Genomic DNA, 12,897 nt, shown 5'->3' with positions numbered 1-12,897 from the left:
CACATCATTAATCATTGATTGCACACCCAACTTTAAAAAAAAAAAATCCTATCTTTTATAGCCTCAGTTAACCTACAAGTCGCACTTTAATACCTAAACTTTTAGGTTTAAAATTTATTCATCTTCCTGTAGTTTGTATTTTTTTTTTTTTTGTGCTCATGTTATACTTTCCTTATGATCTCCACTTTTGATTTACTTTTATGGTGACTGATTTTACTCATGTTCTCTTTGAATCTCATTTAAGGTACTATTTTTCGAATCTCTCTTTAGGTTTTGTTTAAAAATTAATATGAACTTATATTCGAATGTCATCTCTTGGATTTCCATTATTTCTAATCTATTCACTTTGGCCTGTGGAGAGAAAGAAAAGTGCTTTTGACCATCATAAAAGTTCTTGATTTCTTTGGCTCATTGATTATATCATTCATGCATTTCTAACAGTGATGGTGGATCCTCATGATGCACTTGTAATTTCTTTTTCTTTTTTTAATCTGATTGTTAGTGAACCACTTTTAAGTGCTCCACTGGGTTCCCATAAAGTGAATTTTATGTCCAATGGATTTTATTCCATTGTGTCTACTATAAAAACACTAAAAAAAAACTGAATATGTTCTAGGTGTGATGCTTCAACAAATTTTATGGAATTGTTATGTTTGTCTTTTGTATTTTGTTGGTTGATTATAGGACAGAATGAACTGTTCACAGAAATAGTAGAAGGTTCTCATCGTGGCTCATGGATGTAGACAACTTGCTGAATCATGTAAATTGTCTTGCATTTTCTTTATCTTGGTTCCCATTTTTATTGTTATCGTTGCTCTTTCACCAATTCTTTAAAAAAAATATAATTCAAAATCATCACAACAAACTTCTTGAAAATGAAAATCTTTGTTACTTGAGTAATATCCACTCCTTATCCCCAACAATTTGGCCTACCAATGGCAATTTTTTTAATTAAGTTATAGTGTACTTGCAAATCTCAGTCTTAATTTTTGTAATTGGAGCTCAAAATTGGAAAATAAACAAACTTGAAGAAGCTTGTCTTCCTCATCTTAACCATATCTTGTTCCTGATGTTTAACAAGTTCGTCATTTTACCTGTAAGAGGATTTAGAAAGAAAAAAAAATCAAATCGTCATTTATTCCAAGCCTCACAAACTAACAAAAAAAGAAATAAAAAGAAATCTAATCTCTAAAGTCACTCTCAACATACAATGCATGCATTTTCACACGGGCGGAGCCAAGATTTTACACATGTGGGGGGCAACCTAAGAGTGGAAATTTTTTTGTGAGGGCAACAAAGACTAATTTTTTTTTGTGGGGGCAATATAACAATGAAAACTTTTTTGTGGGGACAATTAAGGGTGTAAAATAACTTGTGAGGGCAATAGCAGCAGATTTCTTTATTCGCAACTATTATCTGTCGCAATAGCTCATTACTCCATAGAAGGTTTGAAAATTCTTACAGGGGTAAGTGCCCCCATTGCCCTCACTCTAAATCCACCCGTTTTCGCACAACTCCATTCATGCCAAGGTATCATACAAGAGACAAGGTAAAGTCTATGGTTAGGTAGAATGAAAGTATCTCTCCTACAATACCAAATGCCTTAAACACACCAAACAGCAATCCCCCAAAATCTCTGAACTCAAACACTCATGCCCTTCATGCAATTTCACCCTTCTCCATTCCAGCCAAGGTATCATACAATTGAATGCAAGTATCCCTCCTACAATCCCACATGCCCCAAACTCCCCAAATGACAATCCACCACCCAAAACAACCACAAACGGTGCCAATATTGCTCCCATATGTCCAGCTTGTGTCGCACACCCAAGTGCAGCATTCCTTACTACTGTCGGAAATAGCTCGGCCATATAAATAAACAACAAATTATAAGTTCCTCCCATCCCGAATATCCCCAATATCCCACACCCCATTCTTACCATCTTCCATTCTCCATGATTCCCTATTAGGCTCCCCACTAAGCAAAATATCCCACTGAACCACAATGTACCTATTGCTACTGGCTTCCGATCAAATTTGTCCATGAAAACCGCAGTTAACGTGAATGCCGGCATCTCCGCTACGGCGTTAAGTATGACATTGAGGTAAAGATTTGTTTCGAGGTTGACGGCATTCAAGCTAAGGCAATAGTACAGAACTGAATACAACTACTAATCACTGATAGTACTAGACGAATGCAAGTAATGGGTGATTTAACAACATCGATGAGGGAACCCTTTACAGCTTGTTTCATCGTGGGTACTTCTCCATAGGAGTAGTTTGCTAATCACTGATAGCAAAAGAAGATTTGTTAGTTGTTAGCATGGACAAAAAAAAAACCCCTCTAAAAAGTACATTTATCTTTTTTTGAATTTTTAAATTGATCAGAAAACCAATGGTTCACTTGGTTCTAAATTTTAGAACACCCTATAATTTTTTACTCATTAGTAGGACTTATGTCCGGAATAATCAAGCTATCGCTCAAGAGTTTGTTTTTTTTATGTTAAATTGTGTTTCAAATCTCAGCCATAATTTTTGTACTTGGAGCTCAAAATTTGGAAAAGAAATTAAGTAACTTGGAGAACCTTGTCTTGATCAAGTTAGCCATGTCTTCTTCATGGTGATTAATAAGTTCAACATTTATTTCAAGCCTCACAAAATTAACAGAAAAAACGTATCTAATCTCTAAATTCAAACAATCACATACAATTCATGCATTTCCACTCTTCTCCATTCAAGCCAAGGTTTGTAGAATGAAAGTATCCCTTCTACAATCCCAAATGCATCAAACACCCCAAACAGCAATCCATCACCAAAACACTCTAAACTCGAACACTCTCTGAACTCAAAACACTCTAACATACCCTTCATGCATTTTCAACCTTCTCAATTCCAGCCCAGGTATCGTACAAATGACAATGTAAAGTCTCTGGCAAGTAGAATGCAAGTATCCCTCCTACAATCCCACATGCCCCAAACACCCCAAATGGCAATCCACCACGCAATACAACCACCAAGGGCGCCAATATTGATCCCATATGGCCAGCTTGTGTCGCACACCCGAGTGCACCATTCCTCACAACTGTTGGGAAAAGTTCGGCCATATAAATAAACAACAAATCATAAGTTCCCGTCATCCCAAATAATCCCAATATCTGACACACCATTCTTGATATCTTCCATGCCCCATTATTCCATAGTAGGCTCCCTACAAAGCAAAATATGCCACTGAACCACAATGTGCTAATCACCAATGGCTTTCGACCAAACTTTTCCATTAGAAATGCGGTTAATGTGAATGTCGGCATCTCTGCTACAGCATTAAGTATGACATTGAGATAAAGATTTGTGTCAAGGTTGACGACATTCAAGCTAAGGCCATAGTACACAACTGAACACAAGAAACTGATAGCCACTGTCAGTACTAGGCGAATGCGAGTGATGGGTGATTTAACAACATCGATGAGTGAACCCTTTACAGCTTCTTTTGTTGTTGGCACTTCGTCATTTGAGTTCTTGTCATTGTTATTATCATCGTCATCAAGGGTTAGGAGAATTCCTCTAGGGAGATGCTTTCCATTGGATTGTGTGATTGTATGCATGACTTTCATAGCTGGATCGACTTTTCCTTGAACAAGGTACCACCTTGGGGATTCAGAAATAAAGGGAATTACAACAATGAGGAAGAGGATTGAGGGGATGGAAGTGGCAATGTAGAGTGCACGCCACGACCTATATGAGACCATAGAGGTGCATTATATTTTAGTACATCTCATCACAATTATAGTGGTGTAAAAAAAGGGGATTTGCCAACATGCACTGAAAATTAAAAATTACCAAAATGGCATACTGTTCATTTTAATTCCGGAATCGGTAATTTATTATTTTCAAAATTAAAATATTTTTGTTAAAGTAGGGTAAAATTAATTGTTTTATAATACAGAACTTATTTTAACCATTTTACTGAAATTAAAATAGTGGAAGTATTTACTGTTTTATAGAATAGGAAAACAAAATTCCAGTTTAACGAAAATATTTGAATTTCGAGAATGAAAAGTTACCGTTTTCAGAATTAAAATGAATATTGTATTGTCTTTGGAATTTCTCAATTTTCGTGTCCTTTTTGGGAATCCCCCTCCCTCTCTTTCCCAAAAAAAAAAAAAGATTTGCACTAATGTAACAAAAAAAAAAAAAAAAGGATATTTACGAAAACGTGATCAATTTTGGACGAATTTATGATTCTGGCTCATTGTTCATTTTAATTATCAAAACGTGAATAAGCAACGAATTTGGCAGTTTTAAAAGTGACTATTTAGCAAGTTTAAAGTGACAATTTTGCTTTTAACCTGTGAAATTGTCACTTTAAAACCTCTAAATTCGTAACATGTTCACGTTTTGGTAATAAAATGAACAGTGAGCCAGAATGGTAAATTTTTCAAAAGTTTATCACGAAATAGTAATTTACCAAAAATATAACCTGAAAATGTAGGCAACTCCAGAGAGAAGGACAATTCCAATGGAGAAGAAGTAGAAGATAGACATTCCAGCGGTGCCACGCTTTGTGGGGCCAATTGGTTCGGTGGCAAGGAGGAAGGCACATAGGCCCACACCCCCAGTGCTGAAGCCTGTGAAGAAACGAATGACCATGTAGAACCAATAGGTGGGAGATAATGCCGTTAAGATACCAAAAACAGCGTTCATTATGCAAACGACTGTTAGAGATCCTTTCCTACCAAGGAAGGAATCCGAGAGATGACTGAATATTCCCGTACCTAAACAAATAACATGACCATTTAAAAACGAAATGTATGAATTTCAATGGCTTTCAAAGAAATGTAACTAAATTGCAATGATATTTAAACCAATAACATGGCCGTTAATGTAATGTTAATATCTGCACACAACGCATGAATCTGACGCAATAGATGAACATGATACCATGTTGAGCTTATTTACCCTTTAATACTTTGAACCACGTACTTTGAATTAGCAGCCACGATGATTTATGAATAACCCTGAGATTTTGCTATTCTTAATATATCCTTCAACAATAGCTTCCAACTTGATGGATTCTATATCCATAAAATTTAACGTTATCCATGGTATCCCTAACAATGAATCCAAAACCTCCACCTTCATTTGAAAGAGCACCATCAGTGTTGAGCTTAATAAAACCAAGTTGCGGAATCCATTTCACCATCTTTGATTGAGTATGCTTTACAACCATCTCACCACCCCAGTTGGAAGCAATAATAGCATCAGCTTGAGAACGCGCATCCAGTTAAATGAGAAATGATTTTTTATTTTTTTAAAATCATTTTGTATATCTTTTTGTTTATTGGGGTATTTAATTCCCTTCTCAATGGTGCCTTCTTTAAAAAAAAAAAAATAGAATGTTTTCTCTAATTTGTTGGTAATATTACTAAAAAAGAGTGTGCTAATGCAATCACTCTAACTATTCCAAAAGACCGATCTATTGGAAAGGGGGAGAACTATAAATATAAGAGGGTCACAGGAATTAACTAAGGTATGACACACCTGAGAGTAGAGGAAAATATCCACTCAACACCTTCCCTAAAAAAAAATCTTAGCTACGCCCTACTGGTAACCTAGTTCATGATGATCGTAATTTTGGTTCCAATTATTTTATAACTAAAACTAATTAGAATAAGAAATGAAACAAAAATATTTAATGGGACGACTAGGTCTAAATGTTTAACACAAGAACCGAACTAGAGCTAACCCATTGGCACCCTTGTGTTGTTTTCTTCTTCTTCTTCTTTTTGATCGGTAAGCAAGCTATAAAGGTCCCCACTCCCCATCCTAAACAGATAACATGGCCATTAATACTATTGGTTTTATTGTTTCTCTTGATCCTAGAATTATAGCTGAGCTTTGGGCCCTCCTTGTAAAAGATCTTATTTGTAATTTCCAAGGACTTTAGACTCCATTAATATAGGGATCGGTCTTCTCATAGCCCCAACTTAACAATCAAAAAACAAAGGTTGATATCGATAGGATACAACTGCACCAAAAGAGGAGCTAAAGCCTTAGGATAAGTTACTTAACAAAATAAAATGAAAATGGGATTGAAGAAATAAAAGTTATGGTGCCAATAAAAGTTCTCAAAAAATTTGGGTGATTTAGACATACCCTTCCACATTTTAATTGATAGTAAGACATTCCCTATGTTTTCAAAATGATGATACTTTTGCCACCTTGATCTAGTTTTTCAATTACAAGACTAATGTAAATAACCTAAATGCCCTCATTTTCATCCTCTTGCCAAAGACCCCTTGCCTTGATTTTCTCCTAAAACTCCATCCTTCTATTTTGTTCTTGAGAATTGAGGGTTGAAGATGATAGAATTTGAAGATTGAAGATGAGTTCAACCTAAAAACCAGTATCCCCAACTCGTTACAATCCAGAGTAATTATATGTAACCTATTCAACCTCGTCTTCAACTCATCTTCATTGTCATGTAGAAACCCTTGATTTTTTTTATCCAAAACAAATCTTTCTTCTTCAACAAAAATTATATCTTGTTCTTGAGGTTTGATGGTTGAAGATAGAATCATAAGGTTTAGAAATAAAAAAGGTTGGACATGATCAATTGTAGGGGAAAATACGAAGATGAGGGCGTTTAAATCATTTTCTTTAATTTCAGAGAAGAAGAACTATCTCATGGGGGAATTCATCATTTTGAAAACATAGGGGAGGGGGGCATCTCTTATATTTTATTGGTAAAAGGATGGGAACACAGGGAGCATCTCTAATTTTTACCAAAATGTGGGAAGAGCATGTCTAAATCACCCAAAAAACAAAAAAATTGAGCGAGAGCAGTTTCTCCTTCACTCCCTGAGTTCACCCTTGCTCATCGATTCCAAATTTTCAATGATTGTAGTAATAAAAAATAAAATAAAAACATATAGTGACAGTAGAATTTCATCTTCTTTATATACAAGTCTTCTTCCATAAATATATATATATATATAGGGAAATGTTCAGCACCCTAAGTTTTACCACACACTTTAACAAACGTTTTTTGTCCTACATGGGTTAGAAGTTTTGGAATGGGCTGATTTTTGGTGAGGATGATCTCTATGATTAGAAGATCATCCTCCCCAAAAATCAGCTCATTCTGAAATGTTTAGCCCCATGTTTACACGTTGAAAAATCATGGACCGTCCATTTTTTGTAAATCAATTTTGTTGGGGTTAGAAGTTTTGGAATGAGCTGATTTTTGGTGAGGATGATCTCCTCATCATAGAGATCATCTTCACCAAAAATCAGCTCATTCCGAAACTTCTAACCCATGTAGGACAAAACGCGTTTGTTAAAGTGTGTGGTAAAACTTAGGGTGCCGAACGGGACCCATATATATATATATATATATATATATATATATATATATATATATATATGGGTCGGGTTATTACGACCCCCTTTGCGACACACCATTTTATCTTATATGGGCAAAAATGTTTGGAATGGGCTGATATTTTGTGAGGATGATCTCTATGGTGGGGAGATCATCCTTGACAAAAATCAGCTCATTATGAAACTTCTAGCCCCATGTTTACAAGTTAAAAAATTTTAGACCGTCTAATTTTTATAAATCAATTTTGATGGGGTTAGAAGTTTTGGAATGGGATGATTTTTTTTTCCCAAGATGATCCCCTCATCACAGAGATCATCCTCACAAAAAATCAGCCCATTCCAAACATTTTTGCCCATATAAGACAAAATGGTGTGTCGCAAAGGGGGTCGTAATAACGCCATCCTCTATCTATATATATATATATATATATATATATATATATATATATATATAAGAAATATACGAAGAGTTAAAAATAAAAAATAAAAACTAAAGTCATCTTCTTTACATGTAATGAACTCCAGGAGAAATGGCCTACTTAAGCTGGAATACATATTTTATATGAAAACGTAGGGAACCTTAAACCATCAACAAAATAAAATGAAATGACAAAACAAATTGGCTCACGGTATCCATCGGTACCCCTTGAATAGAACTGAATAGATTTTGGTTCCTATCAATTTCAGTTAAACAGGTATCCACTGACAACCTAAAGTGTTAATTAGAAGTTTATTATAAAAATAAATTGATAAATTTTAAAAAATAATAATAATAATACTGAGATTGAGGACACTTTAAAGGCCATTATAACAACATTAGGGTTGTCAATGGATCGGATCAACATTAGGGTTGTCAATGGATTGGATTTGGATTGAGGATTTTGTTTCAACAAGGATCCAACCCAATAAAAATCCTATCTGGTAGCCTATCAGTTCATTCTGCATCAACCATGCCCTGATTCATTAAGGTCACAATCTAATAAAATGTGAGATTTTTTTTTCTACTTTAAGATGGGGTTAGAGATCAATGTGAAGGTAGGTTAAATGAGATTTGAACAATAACACTCTACACATCTTTACCACCTTAACTAAGTGGGCACATTCAAACGTGAAAAGGTATGTAAATTATATACTCTATTTAAATGTATGAAGTTTATTTATATTTTGTATATCATAGGAACTTCAATTGCACGCATGTAATTGAAGGATTTCTTGACCATCAAGAATTTCTAATCTTAGTTAAATTGATGTAATAATATCTCTATATATACAAAGGTTCTTATTTCGTCTTACTCAAGAAAGAGAAGACACAAAACGTGTTCTCCATTTTACACCCATCCAATTATTAATGGATCAAATGTACACTAACACTCAGATCCAATATACACCAATACAGCAAGGGAAATCTTATTCTTATTGGATCAAATTCAAATCCAATCCAATCCTTTACAAAGATTGGTCCAAACTCAACGATGATCCAATCCAACCTGGATGACATCCCATTGGCAGCCCTAATCCATTGAAAGCCGTATATGGCATATTCTGACACCATGATGGACCATAGTACTGTTTAGATGCAACAAACTAACTCCCTTGTCGATTAAACAAAAAAGGGCTAACAGCCTTTTTCGAAAGAGTCGTGATGATTGCATATATGAAAAAGATCTATGATTCTATGCCCTTACCACATCAGCCGCGTACCAAAACGGCGTTCATTCATCAATGTTCTTTTTGAAAAGTTTAACCTTTAATGGTCCTTCCAAGCACATGCATAGGGTTGATCAGTAAATTATTGATTTTGCCACATCGATAAAGTGGTCCTTCTCTCCACTAGGCACTTTCTCAAATAAGGACAACAGAACTGGTCCTAAGAGTCCTATGAAAGCAGATTGGCTCAAGTGAAAGTTCTTTTCCGAAAAAAGATCGCATTTTAGTATTATTGGGTTAGAACAACTTTTGTTCTAGTCTTTAGTACTTTTCAATCTCATAAATAATTTGTTTGATAATGTCTATTAAATAAGGGTCAGGTTCAAGGGCCATATGAGAAAACATGAGAAAATTTTCGTTTTTAATAAAATTTTAAAATATGAGTTAGAAATTTTGGATTGAGCTGATTTTTTGTGAGGATGATCTCTATGATGGGAAGATCATCCCAAAAAAAAAATCAGCCCAATCTGAAACTTCTAACCCCATTAAAAGTGATTTAGAATGTGGACCGTCGATTTTTTACTACTTTTTATCACTAATTTGTAAATCACTTTTGATGGATTTAGAAGTTTCTGATTGAACTGATTTTTTGTGAGGATGATCTTCTCATCATAGTGACCATCCTTGCAAAAAATCAGCTCAATCCAAAACCTCTAACCCTTATTTTGAAAAACGAAAGTTTTCTTATATGTTTTCTCATATGGCCCTTGAACCTGACCCATTATATAAATATAAATACTTAAGTAGGCAAAGTACTTCTTATTAAATTATAAAAGATTTTTGGCAAGAGTCGTGATAATCTGACTTAGGCATATGGCATACTCAATTGACTTACCTAACATGACACGCTCGAAAACAACAGATGAGCTCTCATTGCAGTTTTATATCCCAAAGAGAGCACATCTACCGTTCCATAACCTGTCACGTTAGGTGAGTGATAGAGTTGCCACATGGCTAAGTCAGATTACCAGTACTCTTTTGGCAAAGCTAATTAAATATCAAAATTTCTTATTTTTCCTCTTCAACATAGATACATGAGCTAAATTCTAAGACTCGTGGCTAGGTCTGTACTTTATCCACAGATTCTTGTTCTAGCGTGAAAACATATAAAAGAAAAACATAGAGAGATAGTATGAACCTAGTATTTCTCCTTGAATTTTTCTTTATTGGGTGTATTAAACAAAGCTAATAAGAACAAAATAAACTTCAAAACAACTGGCATAGAAATTAAGATTGAAATCCAATTGTTAAGATTGATGGAATGTACAAGAACTGGCTCTGGATTGAACGAATATTCTCTCATCTGCTTCTTTAGTTTTATCTATTTTTAAGTAAGATCTAATTACCTTTAAAAAATAATAATAATATGAGAGAGAGAGAGAGAGAGAGAGAGAGAGAGACGAGCTATCAATGGGCCAGATGAGCTAAGCCGGGCTCATGTTTAGACATTGGGAGGTAAGTTTGGTGAACTGTCTGGCCCTACAAAAAAGCTCTCCATGCCTTTACTCCTTGAGAGAGAGATTTGTCCTTAGTTAGGTAGTTATCCCCTTCTGCACGACTATAAGACCATGATGGAATCGAAAGCTAAAGACAACAGGGGGCCATTAATTAGAGAGGGGGAGGCTAGAATCGAAAACGACCTAGCTCCACACATATGAGATGACACACGGAAAGTATGAGATTATCCAACTTAAGCCAACTAGCATCCCTTTCCACTATGCATTTATCAAACAAAGAAGATTACTAGAAGATCAATTTCTTTACTATCAAAAGTGACTACTTTTTCTTAGCTTATTTGGGGTTTATATATATATGGGTCGGGTTCCGTAGACACATAAAGCTACTCATAAAGTTACAACATTTTTGTCTTATATGATTAAAAAAGTTTGAAATGAACTGATTTTTTGTGAGGATGATCTCTATGGTGAGGGGATCATCCTTGCCAAAAATCATTTCATTCCAAAACTTCTAATCCCATCAAAAATGATTTACAAAAATTAGACGACTTAAAATTTTTCAACTTGTAAACGTGAGGCTAGAAGTTTCATAATGTGCTGATTTTTGGCAAAGATGATCTCCTCACCATAGAGATCATCCTCACAAAAAATCAGCCCATTCCAAACATTTTTGTCCATATAAGACAAAACATGTTGTAGCTTTATGAGTAGTTTTATGTGCATACAGATCTTAATCCTATATATATATATATATGGATCAAGATCTGTGTACACACATATCTACTCATACATCTACAACGTGTTTAGTCCTATGTGGGCTAAAAGTTTTAGATTGAGCTGATTTTTGGTGAAGATGATCTTTATGATGAGGAGATCATCCTCACCAAAAATCAGTTAATTCTAAAACTTCTAATCCCATATTTATGAGTTGAATAATCGTCCAATACTTATCTCTAATAAGAGTAATTCAGATTCAATCTCGCATGTATTTAAAGCAACAATTTCAATTTTATTATATTTTCTCTCCTCTTTCTTAGAGAATACCGTGGGCAAACTCTTGTATGTATTTAAATCTGATCAGGTGAATAAACCTTTCTAACATTGGATTAACTTTGTCACCCCAACCAAATTCATTTTTTATGACAGATTTAAAAATAGCACTAAAAAACAACTTTTTTCTGCACAGTCAAACTCCCAAATTTAAAATTAAAATTCAATATGGAGAAAAAATTAACTTTCTATTTTTTTCTGAACTTTGTAAAAAGATTCTCTACATCCTCATGCATCCCTTCATTTTTTAGATGTCACGTGGAGATGTATTCATCATGAGCCCAACGACCGATAAAAGGTGGGCCAACACCAAAAATAAGCTTGATTGGTGATTTCTAGCCACTGGAGCAGAGAAATGCTCCAAATCCAATGGCTAGGATTTACTAATTAGAGGACAAAAGTATATGGGTCCAACATACATAGAACAGTAACTCACCAATCATGCAGCCTGCAAAGAAAGCTGACTGAGCCAAGCCAACCTTATACTTCTCTCCACAGACGAGCCCCCACTCAGCCACAGTCGAGCTTCCCGGGCCTTCAACCCACTCCCACGTCCCGGGTTTCAACTCACAAATGGTACGTGTCATGGACGAACAACCCATATCCGTACCAATACAACGCCAACCCAGATCACGATCCGCGAAGATCATGACCATGGTGTGTAAAGCCTCCAAAGCCAAAGCCAAGCTGGTGAGCACCAAGTGCCTCAATTGCCAAAACCCAAACTCTCCAGAGTATCTCTGCAGCATCTCGTCCATACTTATTTTCTCATTATTTGTGTCGGAATTTTCCACCGGTAAAAGCGGAGAAGTGGTGTCATGTTCGCCGGAATCTGACGACGAAGCCGACATTGTTTTAGTCTAACTCAACAGTAATACTACGTGAACAACACACTTCATGTTATATATAAATAGGATTTCACTCTAGTGTCCAACGATATTACTTACACTGTGAACAAAAAACGGTTGAGATTAATTTAGATTTTCTGGATGTATTAGTCGTGGAAAACGTGTAAATATATCTTCAAATGTACACGTGGCAGACGTAGTGTTAGTTTTGGATTGGAAAGTTTGAGATGCTCCATTAAAAGGACGGTTCAGATGTTCAGAATTTTCATGAAAAATAAGGTGAATAGATCTCTAGGAAATCCGAGTTTTTTATTTTATCTCAACCGTCTCTTTGATGGAGAGCCTCAACCGAGGGTTGTGACTAGTAAATTTTTTTTACTATTGATTTTTTAACTCAATCTGACAGCTGGACTCAAAACTCATGGATGTGTCATGCGCAAAGAATGATAGATTCT

The 12,897-nt window shown here is 35.2% G+C and overlaps 1 protein-coding gene and 1 pseudogene across 4 annotated transcripts; both read right to left on the bottom strand.

The window, feature by feature from the left end:
* Window positions 1-1,586: 1,586 nt before the first annotated feature.
* LOC147392037 (organic cation/carnitine transporter 4 pseudogene) lies at window positions 1,587-2,075 on the bottom strand (annotated as a pseudogene).
* Window positions 2,076-2,866: 791 nt separating this feature from the next.
* Window positions 2,867-12,663, bottom strand: LOC147392036 (organic cation/carnitine transporter 4-like). Of its 4 annotated transcripts, none has more exons than XM_086417434.1 (3): window positions 12,031-12,663; window positions 4,466-4,772; window positions 2,867-3,732 (listed from the first exon to the last, which is right to left on the bottom strand). In XM_086417434.1, the coding sequence occupies exons 1-3, from the start codon at window positions 12,443-12,445 to the stop codon at window positions 2,868-2,870; spliced, it is 1,587 nt and encodes a 528-aa protein (XP_086273560.1). In that variant the 5' UTR covers window positions 12,446-12,663; the 3' UTR covers window position 2,867. The 4 variants fall into 4 exon arrangements, with proteins under 4 accessions (XP_086273560.1, XP_086273562.1, XP_086273563.1 ...); XM_086417436.1 differs by having other exon boundaries at window positions 2,867-3,645; XM_086417437.1 differs by having other exon boundaries at window positions 2,867-3,645; window positions 4,478-4,772; window positions 12,031-12,662.
* Between the last annotated feature and the right edge of the window lie 234 nt (window positions 12,664-12,897).

Source organism: Akebia trifoliata, chromosome 11, assembly GCF_017979445.1.
Source record: "Akebia trifoliata isolate Shusen 1 chromosome 11, ASM1797944v1, whole genome shotgun sequence".
Lineage (NCBI taxonomy): Eukaryota > Viridiplantae > Streptophyta > Magnoliopsida > Ranunculales > Lardizabalaceae > Akebia > Akebia trifoliata.
Note: the sequence above shows the minus strand (reverse complement) of the source record. Positions and strands in the feature narration are given on the sequence as shown.

Excerpts from the sequence above, each read along its gene's own strand:
- LOC147392036 (XM_086417434.1), bottom strand. The coding sequence starts at position 12,445 with ATGTCGGCTTCGTCGTCAGATTCCGGCGAACATGACACCACTTCTCCG. Across the intron at positions 4,773-12,030 it reads CTTTGCAGGCTGCATGATTG|GTACGGGAATATTCAGTCAT; the intron begins GTGAGTTACTGT and ends TTATTTGTTTAG. Across the intron at positions 3,733-4,465 it reads ATTTTCAGGTTATATTTTTG|GTCGTGGCGTGCACTCTACA; the intron begins GTAAATTACTAT and ends GGTCTCATATAG.